The sequence below is a fragment of the Eublepharis macularius genome, chromosome 14 (assembly GCF_028583425.1).
Source record: "Eublepharis macularius isolate TG4126 chromosome 14, MPM_Emac_v1.0, whole genome shotgun sequence".
NCBI classification, from domain to species: domain Eukaryota; kingdom Metazoa; phylum Chordata; class Lepidosauria; order Squamata; family Eublepharidae; genus Eublepharis; species Eublepharis macularius.
Genome location: NC_072803.1, coordinates 65,291,288 through 65,318,195, shown reverse-complemented (window position 1 = coordinate 65,318,195; position 26,908 = coordinate 65,291,288). Strand labels below are relative to the sequence as shown.

General features: G+C 46.3%; 1 protein-coding gene across 1 annotated transcript in view; it reads right to left on the bottom strand.

Moving 5' to 3' along the window:
• Positions 1 to 3,891: 3,891 nt before the first annotated feature.
• The window catches only part of DBH (dopamine beta-hydroxylase), a 49,958-nt gene continuing 26,941 nt past the window's right edge, over positions 3,892 to 26,908 (bottom strand). The window contains exons 6-12 of the mRNA XM_054997280.1: positions 25,122 to 25,288; positions 16,578 to 16,721; positions 14,753 to 14,791; positions 8,730 to 8,789; positions 7,451 to 7,578; positions 5,861 to 6,020; positions 3,892 to 4,044 (exon numbers count right to left, since the gene is read on the bottom strand). Coding sequence (XP_054853255.1) covers positions 3,892 to 4,044; positions 5,861 to 6,020; positions 7,451 to 7,578; positions 8,730 to 8,789; positions 14,753 to 14,791; positions 16,578 to 16,721; positions 25,122 to 25,288 — 851 coding nt within the window. The remainder of the gene's footprint in view (positions 4,045 to 5,860; positions 6,021 to 7,450; positions 7,579 to 8,729; positions 8,790 to 14,752; positions 14,792 to 16,577; positions 16,722 to 25,121; positions 25,289 to 26,908) is intronic.

Here is a 26,908-nt window from a genome sequence, read left to right as displayed (position 1 = left end):
TGAATGCAGGTATCTGTGTTACCTGCATGAGTGCACAAGTTCTATGACTGAAGCTTCACACTGGAGAAAGTGGCTGAGATGCATGAAGTCAATGTGTGAGAGACAGCATGGAAGACTGGGGGACATAAGAACATAAGAGAAAACATGTTGGATCAGGCCAATGGCCCATCCAGTCCAACACTCTGTGTCACACAGTGGCCAAAAAACCAGGTGCCATCAGGAGGTCTGCCAGTGGGGAAGGGACACTAGAAGCCCTCCCACTGATTGCCCCCCCCCCAAACACCAAGAATACAGAGCATCACTGCCCTAGACAGAGAGTTCCATCTATACCTTGTGGCTAATAGGGGATTGTACCAGATTCTTGATGGGGAACGCTGATTGCTTATCTGCCTGCATACCTCAGACAGGCCTCTTGCACTCCCACCTCAGGATGAAGCAGCCCCTTCCTCCAATTCAGAATAAATGGGCATTTTATTCTTTTTTAATGAAATGCAGTTGTGAGTGGAGCTCAGCTAGGTTATGGTATCACTCTACTCTGCTCTGGTTAGACCTCATCTAGAGTACTGTGTTCAGTTTTGGCCCACCACAATTTAAGAAGGATATAGACAAGCTGGAAGGTGTCCAGAGGAGGGCAGTGAAGATGGTGAGGGGTCTGGAGAACAAGTCCTATGAGGAAATGTTGAAGGAGCTTGGAATGTTGAGCCTGGAGAGGAGATGACTGAGAGGTGATATGATACTTGAAGGGCTGTCATATAGAGGATAGTGCAGAGTTGTTTTCCACTGCCCCAGAAGGTTGGACCAGAACCAACAGCTTGAAATTAAATCAAAAGAGTTTTCAGCTAAACATTCCTGACAGTTAGAGCGGTCCCTCAGTGGAATAGGCTTCCTCAGGAGGTGGTGGGCTCTCCTTCTTTGGAGATTTTTACACAGAGGCTAGAAGGTCATCTGACAGCAGCAATGCTGATTCTGTGAGCCTGGGCAGCTCGTGAGGGGGAGGGCAGAAGGGGTGCTTAGTTCTTGTGGCTCCTTCTTACATGCCCAGGGTAATGCCGATCACCACTTTGGAGTCAGGAAGCAATTTTCCCCAGGCCAGTTTGGCTAAGGATCCTGGAAGGTTTTTTGGCCATCTTCTGGGCATGGAGCAGGGGTCACTGGGGGTGTAGGGAGGGGAGGCAACTGTGAATTTTCTGCATTGTGCAGAGGGTTGGACTAGATGACCCTGGAGGTCCCTTCCAACTCTATGATCAAGATACCGTCATCCCCCCTCCCTGAAAATCTTGCCAGGGATTAATGGTATGCTGGCTAAACTAAAGGCACTTTATCTTCCAAACAGCAGCTTTGAGCATCGTTGTATTCAAACCGCCACAAAGGGTGTGCATCCCCAGTCCCATCAGCCAAACTGATGGGATGATACAGGACAAAACGAGGCCGCCGTTATGCAGTGGCTCTGAGAGGCAGGCAGAGGCCACGAGGAGAGGCTGGAGACCTGTGCTGCAGTTAAGGGCGTTGTTCGCAGCTGGTCTCAGAGTGACTAGCTGGCCTGTACCCCGACTAAGGTGGAAGAAGCAGGCAGACATTCAACAGGTACATCTTGGAGGGTCATCTCATGCCCTCTGAATGTATTTATTACTATAATGGATCAATAAGTTCTGGTGTCTTTCCCTAGAGGTGTGTGCAGCCTTCACAAAGGTCAGTTTCCTACAAAGAATACAGACAATGAAGATGGTTGGTACCTTTGTAGTAATCTGTTTATTTACAAAATGTGTAAGTTAAGCACACCCATTAATAGTGGGTGTGTTCAGACGCACGCACACAGGTAGCACTAGTCCCTCAGTCACATCAGTGCCCCCCCTCCAAATTTAACCTAATCTGAGCCTGGAGAAACAGCATGGTTTCTTACAATTACCCACTACTCCCAGTTAAATCGAGCAAGGCTAGCTACAATTAGATTTCGAATGTACAAGACGCCCCTGGTTCCCTGGGCCTTGGAGGCAGTCTCTGATGCATCAGACGAGAGATTTGGTAGGATCTGAGGGTTCAGTGGACACAGCAAGATGGAACGAGGCTGGCCATAGGCTTTAGGGTTGCCCAATCCCCTGGAGGTGAAAGCAGGGAATAGGGGGTTGGGGGGTGGGGTGGTTGACGAAGTTATGTTGCGCTCCATTGGGAGCACACCCTCTGTGCACTTGCTCGGGTAGCCTGCTAGTGGTGGGCAATAAGTGGTGGTGGGGGGCCTACCATCTCCTGTTGATCACCAACAAGCAGTGGGCAATGGGGCAAACATCTGGGAGACTGCCCATCACCAGCGGGCAACTGGGAACCCTACTATTAAAGCAACAATTCATGGTTTGCAAGCAGTAAGTAAATGGCTGCAAAAATTAACAAATGGCAAAACTGGCAGGAAAAAAGCTAACTGAAACAGCAGAAGCCATGAGTTAGCTTCCTCTGCTCCAATGCTCACTGAAAATTAGCAGAGCTGGAGCTTTCCTTGGCAAGGAGTTCCACAGTCACAATGCCCTTGTTGAGAAGGCCTTGCTCTGTGTTCTTCAGGTGGTGGAGGCAGCTGGAGGTTAGATCTCAAGGTGCAGGAAAGGTCTCCCGGGAGGGAAAAGGCACTCCTTCAGATATCGGACTCCTGTCCATTCACAGCATTGGTTTCCAAACATTCTGAACCTGTGGGTGTCAGGATGCTAGCATCTGTCACACCCATGCGGGGGGGGGGGGGGATGGAGGTTCCCGTGAACTGGCTGTTTTCATTAAACTGCTCCTAGCGCTGGGAAGGAGTCTCTGTGGCCTTGGAGGCTTCAAGGCCCTCCACACACTGCTCCCAGCAGGAAGGGGGGGGGGGAGGAATACTAGCCTGGGAGGGATTTATGTGTCTATGAGGTTGTAGTGCCTTATTCTGGATAAAGACCATCTTAGGATGACCGTCGTAAGATTATGATACTAGACTAGTTCAATAAAGCTTTATAAATCCTGTGGAGACTTTTGGAAACGTGTCTTGGCATGATCCTTACACTGGGCACCTCTGGAATTCTGCTGCAGGGAGGTGGGCACGAGCACAAAATGGCTGCTGCAGGAGGCTGAGAGGAAGCCCAAGCGCAGGGGGGAAGAGAGACAATTTAAGAAGAATGTTGGGGAAGAGGAGTGAGAGACAATAAAACCAATGCTGTGGTGGCTATTTAAATCTGCACTGCCAATCAGATTTCCAGTGGCCAATCAGAGCTCTGCTGGGCAGGAGACCCAACTGGCCCCACCCACATTCTAAAAGCATCTGGTGGGTCCCAGGAAAGGTGTTGGTGAGTGCCATGGCACCCACGGGTGCCACCATGTGGACCTCTGACTTAGGGCTTTGAACCGGGCCAGGAAAGCAAATGGAAGCCATTCATGTTGTCTCAGAAACTTGGAAATAGGAGAAAATCCTCGTCAAGTGCTCCATGCAACTTGCCCTCGCTTAATGCTGTGGCAACTGCATTCTAGACAAATTAGTATGTCCAGATGTTCTCAAAGTGCAGCACCATGGACTGTGAGTGAGTTTGGCCCCATCTGGGTGTAACTAAGGCTGGGAGGACTGGCTGGGAGGACTGACTGGCTGCTTGGCCAACCTTGCCTGTCCCAAAAGGCTCCCAGAGGAAAGCAATCTCCTGTTTTTCGCCCCTGGGCCAATGAGGAAATCTTCAGCAGCCAGAAAACCTGTATGGGAGGCTGACACAGCAGACCAAGCTGGATGCCGCCAAGCTCCTCTCTGACCCCATCGGCTTGCCCAGGAATCCGGGGTCCTTCCAGTCGAAGCCGGCTGCAACCGGCCCCAGGCTCTGAGGCCTGTACCCGACGCCTCCCTGCAAACAATGCCAGAGCAATCGTGGCACTGGGACGGACGCACGTTGTCAGTCAGGGCAGGCCCAGCTCTCCATTGGCTGCACCTCTGTCAAGCTTAACAAGAGTGGGGGATGTCGGGAGATGGCCCAGGCGGTGCTCGCAGTGTGGGGCTGTATCCGGCAGCACCTCAGTGATTTTCGGCAGAGGCTGCTTCTCCCATTCACCCTGCAGAGAAAAAACGGACACGTCAGATGGGCTGGACTCCGGCCCTGCCTTCTGCTGTGCCAGACACTCCCCCAGGTGTGTCTCATCCCTGCAATCCTTTTAATTAAAGATGCTGCTGACTGGACCTGGTTCCGTGTGGATGGCAAGGCAGTGCGGAATCGTCACAGGCCTGGAACTGGGGAGACTCGGGTTTAAATTCCTGCTCAGCCATGAAACTTGACCTTCGGCCAGTCACTCTCTCTCAGTCTTGCCTACCTTGCATGGTGGCTGTGAGAATACAATAGAGGAGAGTTGCGCATCCTTGGAAGAAGGGCAAAATAACAATATACTAGACAGATTTAAAAGTGCTTGCTTTACCTAGCACTGAGCTAAGAAATAGTAACGATAACTGTGCTTATATACAGCTCTTCTAGACAGATTAGTGCCCCACCCAGAGAAGTGAACCAGTTAGTGTTATTATTATCCCCACAATAAAGCTGGGGCTGAGAGGAGTGGCTGACCCAAGGCCACCTACTGAGCTCATGGCAGTAGTGGGATTCGAACCAGTAGAGTGCTGGCTCGTTATCCAACCACTGTGCTACAGCAGCTCTCTAAGGGACCTTTTTGCATCATCATTCCACTACTTTGGGGGCAGGCAGAGTAAGAATGAGAGATGAGCTGGAGCAGTTTGGTAGCTCCGGAAGCCATTTCAACAATCCGCCCTGGGCATCTACAAAGTGGCTTAGCACAGCCTGGTCCCTTTTGGGGACTGGCTGGCAATGCAGCAGCCCATGGTTCCATTCTGCCCCAGCCAGCACCCAAAGGAATTCCACCTGGGACGGAGCTCAGCAGCATCCCTAATATGACCAGCTTTAGTGGAGCTGAGTGAGGCCCGTCATTCCTCTCCAAGTCAAGTTCCATCTTCACAAAACCATCTTCTTTTTTGTAAAGTTTTCCCATGGGTGTTCAAAAGGCAGGATGGCTTTAAAAGAAGAGGCAGGTTTCATTACAAATGGTGACATATTTCAGAGGAACAAAGACCTCAAGTGACTGATGCTGTCCGTCATCTGTTCCTTTTGGCCACGATTACTCACACGCTCTTTTTTATCTTTGGACTGGAATGGTGTAAAATAGAGAAAGGGCAAACATGTATTTTGTCTGGAAAAATTGTAGAGCTGGGGACAGTGATGTCTTCAGCACCTGTGATTTTCTACTTCCAAAGTGAAAACAACATATAATTGCTATTTGGGGTGAGCCATCTGAAGTGGCCGCAGGAATGGGAATACAATCATTGATCAGTAGTGATTGGATCCACGAGCTGCTTCCAGTTGCAGGTGATAGTTCTCATGCAACGCACCACAATGATACGGATCTGCATTACATGCCTTTGGTTGTAGCAAGTCAGGTTTTCTGCTGGTGAAAAAGGAAAGAGGGATTTCCCATAAAAGAAGGCTATGCTGGGGATCATGGGACCTGCACGTGAGACGGAGTGAACTGGATCCAGCCCCTTAGATATTTGCGCTTTTGAATGATTGCATAATGTAGTTAACTGCTCATGCAATGAGAAACAGCGATACAGATCTGCAGATATTGCTGTAGGGGGTTATGGTGTGGGTGGGCCAGCATGATGTGCCATTAAGCCAATTGGTCTTCATTGTTTTCTACCTCATCTGCTTCTGTGGACTAGTGATTGAAATACAAAATGCCAGCAGGGGAAAAGGCAAAGCTGAAATGATATTTCAGCATTATCTATTAAAATGGCATGTTTGGGGCTCTGGAATCTTGTTTGGCTGAACCTAAACAAAGCCTGTTCATTTTCTCCATTCACCATACATACCGGAAATTGAACAGCTGAGGACTTATTGCAGTGCACAGAAATTGGAGCAAAGTCATAGAGGGACTTCAGGACGTCCCTGTTGAAAGAATTCCAAGGGACAGAAGAAAACTGCTGTGTAACAGAAGTCTCCGGGCATGTGCAGACTTCCTCATCATTAAATCTACAAGAAGGAGAAATGTCTTGCATTGGAAATGCCCAACTGAAAGCATAACAACAACCAACAACTTATATGCCACTCTTCTAGACAAATTAGTGCCCCACTCAGAGTAGTGAACAGTCAGTGTGATTACTATCCCCACAATACAGCTGGGGCTGAGAGGTTACTGGGCTCATAGTAGTAGTGGGATTCAAACCAGCGGAGTGCTGTTTCACAGTCCAACCACTTAACTACTATGCTACAGCAGCTTGTGAGCTATATCCACCCCAGGCCCTCAATCCAACTTTATCTGGAATTCAGAAATCCTAATTTCCCACTGCACAAACCAGCTCCAAAGCAGAGACAGCAGGGAATGGCTCCCTAAGTCCACAACAGGCATGTGGGGAGCAAAGCTATCATTGGCTGACAATAGAAATCTCAATGCGATAATGAGAAAGACAGGATCTAAGGCAGTGATGGGCCAGGTGGTATCTCCTCAGCTGGACTTCTGGACGAGGAGCAGGGCATTTTCTGCAGTTGCACCAACTCTGTGGAACTCCCTTCCTTTGGAGGCCCAGGCAGCTACAATAATCCTGTATTTCAGAGACAGGTACTCTACCGCCAGATTTAAATTCCAATTTTTAAGAAAGGTTTTAATCCTATAATCATAGAATGATAAGGTTGGAAGGTTCCTCTGGGGTCATCTAGTCCAACCCCCTGCACAATGCAGGAAATTCACAACTACTGCTCCCCCCCCCGACTGCCCCAGTGACCCCTGCTCCTTGCCCAGAAGATGGCAAAACACCTCCAGGATCCCTGGCCAAACTGGCCTGGGGAAGATTGCTTCCTGACCCCAAAGTGGCAATTGGCATTACACTGGGGATGCTAGAAGGGCCACGAGAACTAAGCACTGATGTCACCCCTTCTGCCCTCCCCTTCATCATCTGCCCAGGTTCACAGAATCAGCATTGCTGTCAGGTGGCCATCTAGCCTCTGCTTAAAAACCTCCAAAGAAGGAGAGCCCACCACCTCCCGAGGAAGCCTGTTCCACTGAGGGACCACTCTAACTGTCAGGAAGTTCTTCCTAACGTTTAGCTGAAAGCTCTTTTGATTTAATTTCAATCTGTTGGTTCTGGCCAGACCTTCTGGGGCAATGGAAAACGACTCTGCACCATCCTCTCTATGACAGCCCTTGAAGTAATGATATATTTAACTTTTCCCATTAATTGATTGCTCTTATTTATTGGCTTTTACTATAGGTTTGGGGTGGACTGGATGAATTGTGCTCTTTTTGAGCTGTTTATAGTTAACAATTTTAATATGATACACTCCTATATTGTAAACCATTTTGTTTAATATAAAAGCAGTTTTAAAATGTTCTAAATAAGTAAAATAACATAAAATTTCCACTGGAAATGGATTTGATTCTGGATTTGGATCTGGAGTTACATCACCTGTTGATGAGATTAAAATATCGATGAAGGAAGCCCATATCAACAGCACTTTTACATAGCTCCAGCTCCCCCTGGGGGTAGTAGTGGACATAATTCACACACATTTCTTCCATAATGCCAAAACCACCCTGCAGGTTGGAGGGAAAAAAAGCCAAAATACTCACACAGGATCCAACTCTGCTGCTAAGGTCCACTTTTTCCAAATTGTGCCCACAGCCCAAGCTCCCCTGGCCAAACCCCCTCCCTCCACCACCCTCCTGTTGCCACCAAATTCCATTCTTGCCATTCCCAGATGATTGCCCCAAATCAAGCCTCTGTCCAAGTCCCCATTCTGCACAGGCAATTCAAATCCTGCACCACGACAAGCTCTCTCCTGTGACCCGCATGGACGATGCACATTAAGCACATTAGCATGCCCACTCTTCGTTCTGCATTACTCATACTTCAAGTTATGTAGAGAAGCACAGAGCTACGTTCCATCCTCACACTACTGGAAACCTGTTCTGGCCACTACTCCAGCTTCTGAACTCTCCCTAGGCAACACCACATACTTCACAACTAAACAAACTGGAAACATACCTGTTCTTTATGAATACTGAGATTCAAAGAAAGAAAAGCTCCTCTGGAATGGAGGCACACGCGGTCCCACCCCCAAATCTCACCTTTGTGTGGGCTGCCAAGATTGTCTCTAAATACCCTCACCGACCCAGAGCCATTGCAACGAATGGTCCCATTGGGTTCAAACAGTTTCCAGAAGGCAGGAAGCCAGATCTGGAGACTTCTTGCATATCACCAACAAAATATTGAATGAATATAAATATATTTATGAATAAACTCTTAGATTTGGGACTCAATCCAGCAGTTGAATTTGGGACTCAGTCCAGCTGTTGCTTCAGAATTTAAGTGCTTTAAACTTATGGTTCTCTTGGGATTCTATTTTAAAGTTCATAGGTGCCATAACCATAAGCCATCAAGTGTCAAACATGACATGTCTCTTGCAAATCATTATCAGATCCTGTCAAATACTCACGCCCATTACATGTCAACTGTCCAACACAGTTCAATGCAAAGTGCCATTGCATGTCAAATTCTTAAATCTGTTATCAAAAGATATCAATTATCCCCAGAAAATTGATGCATATTCAGCAAATATATATGAATATTTGTTGAATATTCTGTTTATCCTGGAGATCAAAGTTCACAACGGAGAGCTTTAGGAATCCTAAAACAGTTCTTCCAAAAAATCCCAGTTAATTTACACACATGCAGATATAGTTACCACAGTTGCTTGAGTCCTGTCCTCAGTGTTGTAAGCACATGTAGTCCTGAGCACGTCACCCTGTTGATAGATAAAAGATGTATTTATGTGCTGTCTGGCAGTCTCCTGCTAGGGGTGGGACACTCCAGAGATGGAAAAGGATAAAATGCATGGAAAAGGGGCTGAAGGGTGGAGAGGCAGAACTAAGGGTACCTTTCCCCAGTAACAGAGGGATAACCCTGAATTCACAGGGAATGCTCTGCTAACTGGAAGCTGCAGGGAAAATACAAAGCCAGATAAGATCTTGGTGGATATTAAGGCCAATCTGGATTTGCAGGTTCAATCTTAGGACAGGGTTGCTCTTCAGGAGCAAGTACATAGCTGCGCTCTGTGTGGGGCTACCTTTTAACACAGTTCAAAAGTTGTTCCCAACATGCTGCCTGTGGGTGCCCTGGCATCTGCCACTGTGTCTCCTCATGCCCATTTGCTTCCTCCTCAGCCCTGGCTTTCCTCTTCCACTTAACTGGAGCAGGAAGTGCATTAGAAGAATTTAGGTGATGGTATCTTTGTGTTTGTCATTTAGAAACAATTCTGGTTGGGTGGAAGGAAATGGTGGTGATGAGGTGCTAAGGCAAAGGAAATACAGAGGAAACTGCCGTGCAGACACGTGGTTGCCAGTTGCTAATGTTTTTGCATTCACAGCAGCAACAAGAGCTACATGGTAAGTGGCTTTACTGTGCCATCCTTGGCAGAGTTAGAAAGGTGTACCCTGGTAAGATTGCACTGTTAATCACTGAACACATTCCTTGGCCAAAATGCTTGTATATTTTCACTGTCCCTTTGCTGTTGTTTTTGGTAACTTTATAAGCACCGTTTTTTACTTTTTATATGTTTGTATTTTAATCAAAATGTTTTTATATGATGTCTAGTAGGGAGACCCAATACAAAGGTCAAAGAGGGAAAACCAGGCAGGAAGAGCAGGTAGAGAGCAGGTGGGAAAGAGGAACGGAGGAGGGGCAGAGAAAGGGAAGGCCAATAGATTTCCCTCTCTTGTGAGTCCTCCCAGATCCCCTTCTTGTAAAACATCTAATGCAGCCAGATTTAAATGTTGGAAGGATGCAGAGGATCACACTGGCCTTTCTCATCTTACGTGCAACTGTGACTGGATTCAGGCTCACTGGTCATTTGTTAAGCAAAGTTTTGATGACACCACACTTGTCAATACTAGACCAGAGCCACTAATTATTCTTCTGATTTATAAGTATTAAATCACTGGTCTGGGATTTATAACTGGCAGCTTTGGGCTCCAGACTAGAAAATGGCAGGTATGAACATGAGTGGTTAATTAAGGAACTAGCTAGCTAAAATGGATAAACTTACAAGAAAAAAAAAGATGTCCAAGAAAAGCAGGAACCATTTGCCTTTTTTAAGGAAAGATAATATTTTTTAAAATGCACTTTGGATGTTGCTATATGTTATTTTGTCAGTACCTCTAAAAAACAGAATAACAAATCATGGCTCTCAGAAGAGCAATCCAAAGAGATCTTTTTTAAAAAAAGAAAACTCCTGCGAGCCTTGGTCCATATCTTTTGCGCTGTGAGCCCAGTGAAGTCATGGGACAACTGAAACAAAACATTGTATAGAAGCATAGGTGTAAGCTATGGGGGGGGGGGGGCGGCTAAGGGGCTCAAGCCCCCCCCAGATTTGGCCAGGGGGGCTGAGGCCCTCTGGGCAACCGGTGAACTACATGGGGGCTGAGGAGCTCAAGCCCCCTCGGATTTGGCCAGGGGGGCAAGCAGCAACAAATTCACACAAGGGATTCAGTTATAACGCAGACGAAGCACAGGACTGTCCACCCCCCCCCTATTTATATTACAATTTCCATGATTCTTTGGTGCTTTGTTCCTGTTTTTTGCTCTTATGTATTTCTGTGTTTGTTAAGAATTTAGAATTTTAAAAAGGAGTTACAGTTTACGTAAACAATTTCCAAATAAATGTTACAGAAGAAAGAGACTCGGACAGATGATATATGATTTTGAAAATTAGGCTCCTGGAAGGCAAGATTTACACACTAGCAACAATATATGCACCAAACAATGCAAGAGAAAAAATTTATGAAAATGTTTTCCAATCCATTTTTGATTTTCACGAAGATCTTTGGAGACATGAATGGGGTAATGGATCTAAAAAAAAGGTGAAAAAACCCAAAGAAGGCAAACTTCCCCAAAATGTGTTCAATTATATGGAAATGTCACAATTGGAAGAAGCTTGGAGGATCAAAAATCTGAATACTGGAGACTATACTTTCTTTTCTGACAGACACCAAACACATTCAAGGATTGATATATGCTGGATATAAAAAACCTGAGTTATTTATATTGTTTATTATATGTTTACTCTTCTTTTTTTCTTTTGATGTAATTAAAATTGTGCTATCATTTTTATTTTATTTTCTCTGTTCTGCTTATACTTATAAAAATAAATTTTATATTTAAAAAATTTATACACTGCCTTAAAATACCTATGGCTATGGCCCACACTAAGTAGTTTAGTCCTTAACCCTGGCTGGCTCCACCCACTTTCAATGTAGCAACAGTCAGATTGCAAGGCCTCTGTTGGACATAATTGCAACATAATTGCTTGGCTCCAATTTATATTTGGAAAACAAAACAATGGCCCACAGACTGGAAGTGCTCAGTCTACATTACAATTCCTCAAAAAGGGGATGTCAAAATGTGCAGCAACTATCAAACTATCACATTAATTTCCCATGCTTGCAGAGTGATGCTCAAAATTCTAAAGCAGAGATTCTTACCATATATGGAATGAGAAATGCCAGATTTCAAGCTGGATTCAGAAAAGGAAGAGACATCAGAGATAACATTGCAAATTTGTGATGGTTAATGGAACATACCAGGGAATTTTAGAAGAAAATCAGGCTGTGTTTTATAGATTACAGCAAAGCTTTTGGCTGTGTGGATCATGAAAAGCTATGGAGACTGTTAAAAGAAATGGGGGTGCCACAACATCTGATTGTTTTGATGTGCAACTTGTACTCTGGACAAGAGGCTACTGTCAGGACAGAACATGGGGAAACAGAATGGTTTCCAGTTGGCAAAGGTGTCAGACAAGGATGCATATTATTTCACCTGTTCAACCTCTATGCAGAACATATCATAAGGAAAGCTGGATTAGATCTAGAAGAAGGGTGAGTGAAATTGGTGGAAGGAACATTAACAATCTGAGATATGCAGATGACGCCATGGCCATTTCCACACGGCTTACCTTGTTCCGGAAAACAGTGAAATCGCGCGAGAAGACGCAATAGCATCTTCTCGCGAGATTTCGCTGTTTTCCAGAACAAGGTAAGCTGCGTGGAAATGGCCATGTTACTGGTAGAAAAGAAGACTTGAAATGACTACTGATGAAGTTTAAAGGAGAAAGTGCAAAAGCAGGATTACAACTGAACATCAAGAAGACAAAAGTAATGACTACTTGGAATTACACAATTTTAAAGTTGAGAATGAGGAAATTGAAATTGTCCAAGATTTTCTATTCCTTGGCTCAATCATCAACCAAAAGGGAGACTGCAATGAAGAAATCAGAAGATTGAGACTTGGAAGAGCAGCTGTGAGGGAGCTAGAGAAGATCCCTAAAGATAAAGATGTCTTTCTGGAAACCAAGATCAAGAGCAGCTGTGAGGGAGCTAGAGAAGATCCCTAAAGATAAAGATGTCTCTCTGGAGACCAAGATCAAGATAATCCAAATTGTGGTATTCCCATTACTATGTATGTTTGAGAAAGTTGGAGAGTGAAGAAAGTTGACAGGAAGAAAATTGATTCATTTGAAATGTGGTGCTGGAGGAGAGTTTTACAGATACCATGAACAACCAGAAAGACAAATATGTGGGTGCCTAGATCAAATCAAGCCTGAATTCTCCCTAGAAGCTAAAATAACAAAACTGAGACTATCGTACTTTGGTCACATCATGAGAAGACAAAATTCTCTGGAAGTCAATAATGCTAGGAAAAGTAGAAGGCAGTAGGAAAAGAGGAAGACCTAAAACAAGATGGCTTGATTCTATAAAAGAAGACATATCCTCCAGTTTGCAGGATCTGAGCAAGTCTGTTAATGATAGCACGTTTTTGAGATCTTTCATTGATAGGGTCGCCATAGGTCAGAGGCAACTTGACAGCACATACCAACAACATCAAGATTCCACTTCTAACGCTGTCCCTTTTCTCAGGTTTCAGAGGGGGAGAAACCAGAGAGTTAGAAAGATAGGCAGGCCAGGGCTTCTGTTTACTGTTTACTCCTTTACTGCCCTGAAATATCCTTTGATGTGTAGATTGCTAATCTCAAAACTTCCTCCTCAAGAATAGATCGGTAGATAGGAATCTATCTCTCCACTTTCCTATCAAAGTATGGAATTCCTATAATAAAGAACTCTTACTTCTTTTCTAAAACTAAGGCAAGCATAGGTTTGTTATTTTCTCTTCCTCTTTCACACTCACACCAACCAGCATGCTCCAACCATCCATCATCACGTTTTCTTTGCAATCAATGCTACTCTGTTAAGGAACAGTTTCTGTTCCTTTTATTAGGGAAAAAGTGAGTCTCTATTTTATTTTACTTTTCAGTTACTTTATCATTACATTGTATTTTGGAAATGGAACACTGGGAAAGGGGAGACTCTATGTTTCCTTATTGAAATAGTTTGCTTGCTTGCTGTGTTTGGGGGGGGGCTGGGTGTGGGACAACAGTTAGCTTTTTCATGATAGCGGGGGTGGGGGGGAGCTGCTTCAGCCACTCCTAAGCTCCTCTTTCAATTTCCATTCCATTTTTACGCCAAGAGAGCGCCAAAGTATTGTTTACGGTTGGGAGGGAGGAGAAAGGAGTAAACTAGAATGTTACAAGAGAAGTTTCTCTCACATGATGTCATTCCTGTCAACCTCTACTCATGCTGCTTAGATGTCTACCTTGCTTCTAAGTAGTCCTATGGACCTGTATATGGAAATGATCTGATTTCTGAATAAAAGCCATTTGACCAAGCACTTGTGTCTTGCTGCAATGGTCCAGAGATCTGTCTGCTGTATCCTGTTATCCATAGTGTGCAGCTCGAAGAGAACATTGGCAAGGAATGTGCACTTAATTATGTGATTTTGTTAATAATGTGTTCTGAATGTCTGTGTTTTAAAGGTGGAGTTTCTAAGCAGTGTGCTAAGAAAGCAAGGTATATACAATCCTAGGTAGTATAACTGCGAGTCTTCTTTGGGGTCATGACTAGCGCTGTTCTGAATTGCCTCAAAATGTGCTTGTACTCACTTATAAGATATGTTTGAAGTGAGAAGCTGGGAGTTTGCTACTACTTTGCACTCTGTACACTGCTCAGAAATCGAGTGCACAGCAACTGTTTTGTATTCTACCCTGGTTCAGACTTCAACCACACATTTACCAAATGAAGGCATCTGCGATGCCACAATTTAGTGAATTTCAGTACTAAGTCACCCTTACGAATAAGGCAGAATCAAGACTCCTGTAAATGAACGTCCAGGAAAACTTAAAAAATGTTCCCCTACAGGCTTTTCTGTGTTGCCTTTCTTAGTGTCACGTTTGTGACCATTTGTTTGTCCTATACACATGGTATGTATATTGGTAGATCTTAAAGTGACTATCCTAAAAGTGAATTTCAAAAACAGGACACAGCAGGAGATTGCTGAGATAGCACTATAACCACTGGCCAACTCCCACCTTTTCCTAGGTTTGGCCCAGCCCAGGGGTGTTGTTAACGGGGGAGTCCCCATGGGTGCCCTGGTCCCCCTAAATTTGTGGGGAGCCCCTCCCTAAATCCCCCATGGCTCCACCTCCATAGATGGTGGCAATAGAAGCTCCTTCCTGTGATGTCATTGGCTCCTCCCTATGATGTCACTGGGCCCCAGTTCTTTTAAAGACCAAATATAGCAATGCCTCTGGCCCAGCCCCAGCCCCCCCCCTCAGAAACTGGAAAGTCTACGGTCCTGTATAGAAGTGAACAGAATACTTACTGGCAAAACAGTCACCATCTTTCTTAACATGCGGATCTCCTAAAACAAACAAAATTCCAGAAGAAAAATCAACAGAGGCATAAAAGGGTGGGAGGGACTTCTCTTCACGGCACAAACTGTCTGTTCCCTGAATACTAAAGCATTTACAGCCTGTTTTCCAATGTTCTTCTACAATCCTGATTGCTAGAAACTTTGATTCTGAAAAGAAAACCATAATGAAACAATGGCGTGGTTTTTAGAGTTCTGCACATGCCAGATTCTATAAAGAACTGCATATAACATGGCCCAAGTTGCTGTACACAGGACTGAAACCTAAATTTGCTTTCCTAACCAGTCACTACCTTGCAGAAAGCATACATCAGCAATGAGTTTTAATCAATAAACCAATCAACTACAGTTCTGGTTGATTAATTGGGGGAGCGATTGTACTAGTGAGGCTGAGTGTCAAGGATGCCCTCACTCAGTTCTGTGGGTTTGTGGCAGCTGCTGTGTATGTCGGGGGGAAGGTGCAGAAAATACTAAATGCCGTGTGCTTCCCACACTGGGGTGCAGGGTCAGGCAATGATTATTCCAGATACTATTTTATCAATACTAAAAACCTGTAGCCTCTGAAAAAATAACAACACTAGCAATAATGTCATCAGCCAAGGGGGCAGTAAAATTCTCCTTTCCTGTCTCTGTGGTTGTCTCCACTCACAGAAAACTTTACTGCTGACGTCAAAGAGTATCTCTACAGGAGACATCTGTCAGAAGAAGAACATGTGTTGGGAGATGTGTTGTTAGCCAGGAAGTGTTGTTTAAAAAGACAGAGCTGACGGCAGGGCAAGGGCTTCACGATACACTGGAGCTGTGTGAAGAGGCTGTGAAATGTCAGAAGGGAAACTTCAGCACAGTATAACGTCTCCAGGTCCAAGCCCTGCTCTGGAAGGCAGCTCCAGCCTGTTTCCATTCCTTGCTGCCCTCTGGTTGTGATCCCACATAGTTTTAGACTCAGCGGCGTAGCGTGGTCCAAGGGTGCCCGGGGCAGGAGGTAGCATCCCTGCCCCTGTGTGTGCACACAAAGTGCGTGCACGCTCCGGCCCCTGGGTGATGATGTCATTTCCAGGAAGTGATGTCATCATGCAGGAGCGCCCCTGCTCACCCAAGAGCGCTCGCATGGTTCGGGACGCTCACCGCCCCGTACCACTTCGCCGTAGCTGCCCACACCGCCACTGGGCACCAAGCTGACGGCCGCAGCGCAGGTGGCTGCAGCAAAGAGGTAAGGGGTGGGGGAGACAAGTGGGGAGGCGGGCCACTTGCTGCGCCACCTGCTGTGCCTCTGGGGTGCCCGGCTCGCTGAGCACCGAGGTGGGCGGCAGCGCCGGCCAAGGGTGCTCCCGGGAGGGGGGATCAGTGTGGTGCCCCTTCAAAATTTTGCGCCCGGGGTGGCTGCCTCCTGCCCCCTCCCCCCACTATGCCACTGGAGAGGTGAAATTGACAGAGCGTTTGGGGAGGCAAAGATGAAATTAACAAATCATCTGAGGAGGCATCTCCGCAGGTTCTGTCTTTTTAAGCTACGCTTCTCAGCTAACATTGCGTCTCCCTACATTTGACAAACACGCGCTGAGGCTTCTTGTGTAGAGAGACTCAAAGTTACAGTTCTACTGGTGGGTTTGTATGTTATCATACATTTCTTTTAATATCTCTAAAAGGCATCTCCAGGGAGGGTTAGGTAATATGCAAATTATATTAAAATGAAATAAATTCATTCAATGGCAGTTTTATAGCTTTAAAATAAACATCCACCTTGAATGATAGACAGCTATGGGACACAAATGCTATCTACCTGGAAGTGGGGGCTGTAATGTTGATCCGAGTTCACAATTTCCTCTTCTCTCCCGTCACGGGACAGCACCGTCATCACACTCCTACCGGTCAAGTGGGTGTGCAGCTGAGAGGCAAAGATATGAATCCCAGTAGGAGGCAAAGCCTGGCGTGGGGGGGGGGGGAGGGAGGGAGGGAGGAAGAGGGCAATGAGGACGGTGATATCCTTGCCAACATTCACAATCCCATGCACTGCATCCCTGAAAACACACACTTGCAAGCGGGGTTGCAGTAGCCAAATTTTACACAAAATAGCAAAAACCTAAACATGTATCCTTACACATATCGTTTTATTATATAATTTTAAAAGTAAATTTATTTTAAATGTCAGGTGCTAACCACTTCCCAAACATCCTAGTACCTCTGTAATGGAAAAAAGGAACATAGCGGAAAACAGATCAAGTTCTACTTAAATAATTAGGTGTAATACTGCTTGCATGTTTTCCCCTTAGCTTATGGAACTCTGTCACAATGTACAGCGATGATCACTAGCTCAGATGGCCTTTAAAAGTGGTTGTGTGATTCCGCGGAGCAAAACGTGATCAATGGCAATATGGAGAAAACAGAACGGTGGCCATCTGTTTTTGAAAAATAAAAGCCAGCAAGAGATTCTGAGCAACCTCCCTTCTGTGCCCTGCTGTGCACAGCTCTTCTCTGCATGCAGCTTGCTTTGCACAGAAGTCAGGCGGATAGAGATAGAAGCAGCATCCAGGCCAGAGGCCTCAGAAGTAGGCAGAGACCCAGGTGTGGCTCTTAGGTCAAGAAATTTACCCACTGCTGCTCAGGGCTGAATCTAGGGTTGCCGGTGCCCAGGGCAACCCTATCCCAATGTCATGCGCTCACGCGCGCACAGCATGCACATGCTCCTGGTGCGGCGTGATGACATCATTTTGATGACATCATCACGCAGGGCGGCGGAGGCAGTGTGTGGGGCTGGGAAGCTGCCCGCGCCATTCGCCTCCCTGCAGGCGAATGGGGCGGGCGGCCTCGCAGCCCCCCGCGCTGCCTTTCGCCTGCCCCGTGGGACAGGGGGCGGCTGGCTTGCAGGGCAGGCAAAAGGCAGCACGTGGGGGCTGTGAGGCTGCCGCTTGTGCCATGTGCCTGCCCTGCAGGACAGGGGGCGGACGGCTGCCCCCTCTCCTGCAGGGCAGGCGAATGGCAAGGGTGGCCGTGCTGCCCTTTGCCTGCCCTGCAGGACAGGGGGTGCGCGGCAAGCCGGCCGCCCCCTGTCCTGAGGAGCAGGCGAAAGGCAGCACGGGGGGCTGCGAGGCTGCCCATGCTGCCGCCTGTGCGCTCCGGCAGCTGGCAGCTGCTCCTGGCGCCCCCTCCCTGGCGGCGCCGGGGGCAGACTACCCCCCCTGCCCCCCCTCGATCCAGCCCTGCTGCTGCTGTATGATGTCTGATTCTCATTGCTTGAGAAAAACGAATCCTAATCATTCTACAGGGTTTGAAGTTCATCATGTTTCCAAGCTTGAGGTCCAGCTTTGAACAGGGCTCCCTAATTTTAATTGTTGAATTTCACATCTTGCATGTTGATTGAATAAGGGCTGTAAGCCGCACATTGTACCTGGAGGCAGATCCCCAGGGTACCACAAGAAAAGCTGAAATATGACTCAGAATTAAGCCATTATGTTGGATGCGTCCAGTGCTCTGAGCTGGAAGGGGCAAGGGTGGAGTCCCTATGCAACACTGCCATATATGGGCATGGAACATCCACTGAGAGGCAGCCCCAGTACAGCCCATGGCGCAGCTAAGAGGGGCCGAGGAACCCAGAGCTCCCCCCACACCCCGTTGACCAGAAAGCAGGATCCCAGGCCTGACAGGCTGGGCAAAGCAAGGGCAGGGACATCAAGGAGGTGCTGTGGAGCGAGATCTCCTGCACGTGCCAGGACAAGGCCTGCCTTTTGCTTGGTTATTGCTGAACAGGCATGTGTGGGTTTTGGAGGGCTGAGGGACACACTGCTCCCGTTTTAATTTAGGCAAAACCCCTTGTCATGGATAGGGCTAGAACTATAGGGAAACAGTTGCTGGATATGACCAAGAAAGTTATTCAAGACACCTCTGCACAGAGAAACAGGGCTAGCCCGGCCCCATAACTAGATAGGCCTTTAAGGGAGCCTAGAGGCCTGGAGAAAACAACCTTGGAGAGGGACATAAAACAATAGAGTTACACAGTTGTATTGCCCTGTGTAGATTAGAAGAGCCCTCTAGCTCATACTAATGCATACAAGGTACCAAGGCCCAGGTGCAGAGAGTCTCTGAGAATGGCCGTATCTGAGAGGCTGGCAACATTATTCGAGAATAGTTACGCTGGCGGAGGGCCAAAAGATATTTAGATGTATGAGAAATTTGTAATCACTAATTCAACACAGACTTTGTTAATACAAAAAGAAGCAAGAATGAAATAGCTATTGTTTTGTTTCAAGACGATGTTTCAAATATGGATAATTTTGTTTGGTATATGAATTCATAAAGATAATAAGTTAGCCAAGAATTTAAGTCTTTGAAGCAGCTATTGTTAAGAAAAATTCTGAAACCCTATAAACATGACAAATTAATCTGAAAGAGAGCTTCTTCTTTGGAGGGGCTCCTTGCCTCTAACCGCTGTATCTTTGGATAAGATACTTTATTGGACTCACATAATTGCATTCTTTTAATGATCTATGTAGTTATAATGGATGATATGATTTTCTGTGGATTGAATAGTTATTAAGAATTCTAAGTAGGCAAGTTGTAATAATAAAAGAATAAAAAGGAAGCAGAGACTCCATAATTGTATTACTTGTGTACAATACCAGGTAATGGACCTAAAAAGTTATCTGTGGTGTACCTCTAGCCAGGAGGTAAATGATTTGATACAGGAAAGCTAACTAGATGTTCAGAGTATCTTAAACACATGCCTATATCTGAGTCGGCCGGACCAGAGTCATCCAGAATGCCCTTCTCCCTCCCCCTGTCTACTCTTCAGGTATCAGAAGTTCAGAAGACGACACTAATTAGGAACTGTCACTGCAACACGCCCCCCCCCCCCGCCTCCATTTTCCTTTGGGAAGTGATGTTGCTTTGAGGTGAGAACCATCAATTGAGACTGAACTCTTTGTTTCCTTTTCCTTTCCCACCCTCCCCTTTTTCTTTTAGTACTTGAGTATCAAACCCATTTCAAACAGAAATAGAAACAGATAAATGCATTGGTGGCATTTATGCCAAAACTCCACCTTTAGCAGCTGAAACTGCTTGGAGGGGGAGGGGACATTGTTCATTGAATGGCAGCAACGGAGAAGAAATGTCTTCTATTCCAATGGGCCTCCCCCTTGCTATTCCTGAACATCTGGCTCTTAATTTTGTGCAGCATTATTCCATCATAAAAACCCTTGACAGCACGGATGGATTGGTGGTTTTACAGAGCTACCCAGTGTTCTGGGACATTTAATAAGGCAGTGAATTATGTGCTGTCAGAGCAGTGTGTGTTGAGATGTATTCAGCAACCTTTCAGCTGTCATGTTGTTGGGAAGAGAAATGGCACAGCTCCAGCTTACTGCTGGGGAAGTGCCAAGCTCACCCTGCCTGGTCTGATGACATCTAGAGATTAAGGGAAAGGGATGGGAACCAGGAAGCCCCAGCTTGGACTCACTGGAATGGCTTTCTTTAAGGCATTCATCTTTGCTCAATCTCAGTTCACTTCCTCCTCTGTCCCCTAGAGCTGATACTAATAGTGGCCTTGCAACCCAGGGCCAGTATGCAAGATTATTTAATGAACACTAGGTAAGCTTTTATTCAGTCTGATATGTACACGGGCAGGGCTTTTCTTCTGGGAAAAGAGGTGGTGGAACTTAAGACCGCACAATGACGTCACTTTGTGTCAGCTGGAACAAGGGGGGAGTTTTTTAAAGTTTAAATCGCCCTTGGCGAAAATGGCCACATGGCCGGTGGCCCCACCCCCTGATCTCCAGATGGAGGGGAGTTTAGATTCTAAATCTAAACTCCCCTCCATCTGGAGATCAGGGGGCAGGGCCACCAGCCATGTGACCATTTTTAAGAGGTGCCGGAACTCTGTTCCACCGCGTTCCCGCTGAAAAAAAGCCCTGGACACGGGACATGGTGAAAAGACAGTTTTCTCTTTTCTCTGAACGGTGGGGATTCCTATCCATCATCATGAGTTTGGCAGTCTGGATTAATTAATGTGGACCTCAAAGGATGGTTATATTTTTTCTGAGCGAAGCCCTGCTCTATATTCCTTTATCACTGGAGGCCTAACAGTTGTGTTATTTATCCTATTTTACCTTAATATTAATTCTTTTAATTGGCTTAGAGCTGCCTTGCAGGCCCTACTGGGGTAAAAAAAAAAAGGTGTATAAATTGGACCAGGCAAAACTCAGACCAGGCAAATTGGACTAGGCAAAACTCAGACATGGAAACAAAATAAAATAAAATGCAGCCCAAACGGCCAGACTCCCTGGTGGCCTCTCACTGTGCGTCCCCTCTTGCATCCACATCTTCGCTGTAACAGCCGTGAACACTGCTTCACTTCTAATGTCTTGATTACTCAGCAGTGCCAGAACTGTCAACTCACTGCCTTTCATTCCACTTTTGCTGTTGCTGAAGGAGCATTTTGACAAGAAAATCAAAACCTGTGAAAATTCAGACCGTCCCTCAACACTGCACTGCTGAGGAGAAGCCTCTGCGGAGAAGCATCGCATTTGAGGTGGCTCTTGGGGGGTGCCATCATAGCTCCCCTTCTGTCGTGTAGTTAGATTTTGCCTTTAACCCTCTTCTTCTTACACCCTCTGGGCAGATAATGCTGCCACCAGGAATTATATTCCAAACTAGTTAATTTAAATTTCCCCCTGAATAATGAGCCCAAGCACATTATGTGGCCTGAGGATAGGAATGGGATATATAAGAATCACATATATTCTGGGGTGGATTAAAAAAAAAACCCACGTGCAGCAGGCTGAACAAAAAAAACAAAAAAAACTTTTATTATTAGATGAAGTGTATCTTTTTTTTTTAAGTTTCTTTACAGAAGCTCAGTCAAACAAAGTAATTTTCCGCATAGGTTTTCTTTATGAGAATTAACTCCACACAGACGTAGATTCATTCAGGCCTTTCCACACAGCTTGCCTGATTTAGACAGAGCAATCTTTCACTCAAATATACATAGAATTTATCTCTCCGGCACACACACAGTTTGCCTGCTTTAGACAAAATGAATGTTCTCTCACAGACACACACAGTTCAGGCTTCTTCACAGGTTGTCTAACTGAACTAGAATGAGAAGAATCCACTCAAGCTTCCACTCAGGTTTCCTGCTTTGCCCAGAATGAATGTGTTCTCTCAGAGCCAAAACAGACAAGACACATGATGCATGGACGACATGCACCAGTTTCTGTTATGTATTGGCCCTAGCTTGAATAAAAGTTAAGCTTCCCTGACTCTGACTCTCATTGGAGGTTTCAGTTGGCAAGCAGCCAATGGCCCGCTCTAAATAAAGGCCAATCACATTCTTGTAGTATGTTACATTGTACATAGTTCATGCAAATGATGGTATCCTGGAATGTTTGTTATTATTGGTTGATGGTTAAGCCAGGGGCGGGGTTTGTATGAATATATTGAGGATTCTGTTCTGCTGAAGGTCTGTCTGTTCTGGTTGGCAATAAAGCACGTTGTTGAGCTGAAATCACTCTGGGCTGAAATCATTCTGAGCTCCAGGCTCAGTATACAATAGTTTCCCGCAAGGTTGTACGGGAAGTGTAGTGAGAAAGAACTTCTGCCAGGGAGAAGAGGGAGAGAATCCCTCTTCTCCCTGGCAGAGGTTCTTTCTCCAGGTGTCTCATCTAGTCCGTTCTTCTCCCTCTCGCTGCTACTGGCTGTCCTTGCTCCCCTAAAAGCACTCTGCAGCCAGAGTGAACCGAGCGTGTGGGTGGTGGTGAGAGGGAGCTGGTTGCACCAGCAGCGGTCAGAGGGAGCTGGCAGCAGCTCTAGGCTCCTTGTCTCTCTCGCCACCACCAGTGTGCTTGACTCCCTCTGGGTGCTGAGTGCATTTAGGGGAGCAAGAGGAGCGTGCTAGCGGGGGCAGGAGGAACAAGGAGCTGATCACCGCTGCCAACTCCCTCTGACTGCTACCGGCACAATCGGCGTCAAGCATCGCGTCTGTTTAGCTCTCAGACACACACAGTTCACCCCGCCCCCAGAGCACTGCCACTGTCCAATCAGATTTCACTCCACTCACACTTCTCAGTTCCGCCCATACTCTCAGTCATTCACCAATCATCTCACTCATCCCTCAGTTTTACCCCCATTCTTCATCTGTAACACATCAAGCATTTAAAGAAACACGCACACTTAAATCATTACAGGGTGGATCCTGTGACTCTTGTACGCTAAGTTGGATCCTGTGATCCCCTTCAACAGAGTCTTCCTCCAGTGGAGAAAGTTGTCTTCTAATGGAGAAAGGCAGTTGTAGAATCCAACCCACCATTCATAGCTGACTCACCCCTGCAAATTCCCACCACGGGAGAGGGGGCTCAAACCCCCACTTGATGACATCCAGCTGCCGGGCAGTAAAAGAGGCTCCCAGTAGCTTCATCTACCTGTGCTTCCCCCTGCTTGGGCTACCTGTAAGCACAACTGGTAGAAAGTCACCAGAGGTCCCTCTTGAAATGCATGCCCCATCCCCCGCCCCTCCTCACACTCTTCCTAAGCATCAGGATTGGTCCTGGCTGGCAAAAGACACGCCCCTGGCTCCTCCCCTCCTCTTCAGCTGACAGGAGAGATGGCTGAGTTGGCCTCCTGACTTATGCTGGCCGTAGGCTGAGCATATTCACGAGAAACCGAACCCTGTTCTGAAACCAGGCGTGCTTTACTAAGTGTTGCAGAATTCACTGCAGCCCAGCTTTGAGCTGATCTTTAAATTTTTCTGGACTGAGCCTGGAATGGTTTGTGGGGAATGGGCACTGGGGATTCCAGAAGCCCTTCCTTGAGCCCAACTAATTCCTTGAGTCCAGCTGGTATACGTATTAACCAAACTACCTGTCATTATCACAAGGGGAAGGAGGACATTTGGGTGGGGCTCCAGATCCTATTCCCCCAGTGGGGGTGGGGGATCCCCCGCTGTCATCCTCCACACCTGCTTCCACTTACCTAGCCGGCAGGGGAGGAAGCCACAGGAGCGTCGAGGCATGCTCCTGAGGGGGCACAATGACATCACTCCCATGCTTTGCTGGAGGCCGATTTGGGCCCCAAATGGGCCGAATTGGGCCCATTTGAGGCCCAAATCGGCCCACTGTGAAGCAGGCGTGCATTTCTGCACCTGCGCAGTGATGTCATCAGAAATGTCGTCACTTAGTTTTGATCACTGTTGGTGGAAATGTAAATATATAGAAAAATTCTGGAAATGAAATACACCAAATCACAAACTTTCATATTCCATTGTTGCCAGAACTCATTTTTTAAAATCTTTGGGACAACTGTCAAGGTAGTATACCAGCAATAAGGAAAGATCTCATTGAAACTCTGCTAGTGGCCACTAAGAGTACAATTGCTGGACTTTGGAAGTCAAACACCAACCCTTCAATCAATAGTTGGTATATGAAAATCTGGGATCACTTCATTTCAGAGAAATTGTATGACAAAATCTTTCAGATGGAGCACTTCCCAAGAACCACCAATTTTTTAGAAAAGTGGCTTCCTGTCTTTGATTATCTTGAAATTAATAGACCCCATCCAGGCTTAAAACAGTTTTATTTACATACATATGTGTAAATTATTTTTATGTTTCTTTACTAATGTTAAGTGTTTTTATGCATGTTGGTGTGTATCATAAAATTCATTTGCCTTCTGACACAAGCAATTGTTATAATTTATTACTTTTTAGTATACAGTATTTAATCTAGAATTTTCTGTAAATGACAAACTACAATCTTTATCTTCTGTATTTGAATTCAATAAAAACTATTTTAAAAAAAGAAAAAAGAAAAAAAGAAATGTCGTCACTGGAAATGATATCATCGTGCAGCCAAGGGACCACGCATGAGTAAAGCCTTACAAGGGGAAGGAAAAGGTCAGCACCAGGTCTCCCCCCCCCCCACCGCTGCTAGGAAGGTAAGAGGACCTGGCAACCCTACTTGCCCCCCCCCCCCCGTTTATATCCATGCTAAAGTGAGCACCAATTAAAAAAATACATTCAATGCAGGAGAAATCTAGCAATATGTTATGATGAATATATTTCTTCTAAATGGTGTTTTCTGGTTAGCTACAGTGAATTTATTTCTAATGTCTATAATAAAGTTCAGTTTGTCTTGTTTATTTTTGAGTTTTACCTTTTTGGCCCCAGTTTTGGCCCTGCCCTTTCCCCAGATTTAGCTCTACCCCCAGAACTGCGCCCCACACTTCCCTGATCCCCACGTAGTGTGGCAAGGCAGCCCACCCGTGTGGGAACCTGAGAACCCTCAGGCCGCAGAGGGCTGCCACCCGTGCCAGGTGCTTTTCTTTCTCTGCATGTACTCACCACCTGGGTACATTTATCAGTGCAGTAACCTGTCAAGTAGAAGTGGCTTTCACCCGGTGGGATTGCCATCACTGGAGTGTACACCAAGCCCAGTTCCATGATTCCAGCATCGTGAGGGCGGAGTGAGGCCGTGTAGTAGAGGCGGATCCCAGAAGAATCATGGCGGCCTGGCAAGCAAACAGACAAATCTAGAGAACTTTGCAACACCTTCCAGGAAAGGATTTGGCCATGCTGCCTCCATTTTAGTCTTATGTATATCCATGGATGACTTTTAGAATTCAGTGAGGCCAGGTAAGCCATGTAGATAGATCAAGAATGGTAGCAGTGTTAGTCTGTCTTCTTCAGATACCAAGAAGAAGTGAGCTGTGATTCAGGAAAGCTCATACCTTACCACAAATGTTGCCAGTCTCATAGGTGTTACTGGACTCTTGCTCTTTTCTACTGGTTAACCATGGCACACTATTTATCCCAGGCTTGGTGTCTCTTTCTGGTTCCCTTGCCTGAGCTCCAGGGATTCCAGAGGTTGGGCTGATAGACCATGGCTAATGGACCATGTAGCCTTATGCAACTCCAGGCAACTGTGTGAACCTGGCCTATGTGCTCATTTATGCAGGCAGCATGGCATGGAGATCTCCTGGGTGTCCAGACTACAAAGTTCAATTCCCCTGGAGGAAATGGCTGCTTTGGAGGGTGGACTCTATGGCATGTAGTAGGCCACTCAAGTCCCTTCCTTCCCCGAATTCTACCTTTCTCAGGCTCCACCCCCAAATCTTCAGGAATTTTCCTGCAACCCCTTTAGTCTCCTTTCTAAAGACCAGCAGTCTTTCCTCCCAGCCTCTGCCATTCCTCTTGCTCTTTCTCCTCTTCCTCTTTTATATTCTGGTTGCCACAACTGTTGCAAATCTCTGCCTGTGCACTCCAGTTCCATGTGCAGAGTTTCCTTTTTCACCCACTTCCTTGGCATAAGCAGGAATCCAGTTTGTGTGAGATACTTCATTCTCTGCAGCAGCCATTTCCTGCTAGACAGAGGGGGAAAGTACAGCTTGTACCCATTAACAGGTAGGCAGAGCTATTGGGGGTCGGGGGGTGGGGAACAGAAGGAGCAATGCAGACTTTTCTCATAGGAGGCAGGCTGTGGGAAGGGGAGAAGCATACTTGAGTATTGGAAGGGAGTACTGGGGAAAAGAGAGGCAAACCACACTGGATTCTGCCCCTGACCCATGACAAGAGGAGCAGGATGCCTGTAGGAAAGAGCAGCAGTGGAGTTGTTTGCCTGCAGCCAGGCCAAATAGGGTGGGGGCGTGATAAGTAGGACCCAGTAAATGAGACAAAAATTCTGTGATGAAGAAGGATCTGGGCTTTCCCTCTGTGTGAGAGATCAGTAATGAGATCTGTCACAACATCACTTTCATTTCACATACAAGCATGAAAAGTACCAGCTGCGCCTTTCCCCCTTCAACCACACCCCCTGCCCCCACATGAGAAAAAGACAGCAAAAGGAAGGCGGAGAAGGCCAACAACCACAATGGAGCTCGCAAGCCTGTCCCATTCATGTCTTCCACCAGGGCGTTCGGCATTTTTTCCCCAGTATGGGTAACTTGTGATATACAAGCAGGCCCGGGAGAAAAATGTTTAAAAGGACTAGAGCACAGCAAAGACTGAAAGAAGGCATGGTGGTGGGAAGTTTGCCTCTCCTGTGTGCTTCTCTTTGAGAAACAAATAGACAGCCTCTGCCCATACTCTACCACCTGAACATCCAGGGTCAGCCAAAACACCCACTTCATGCC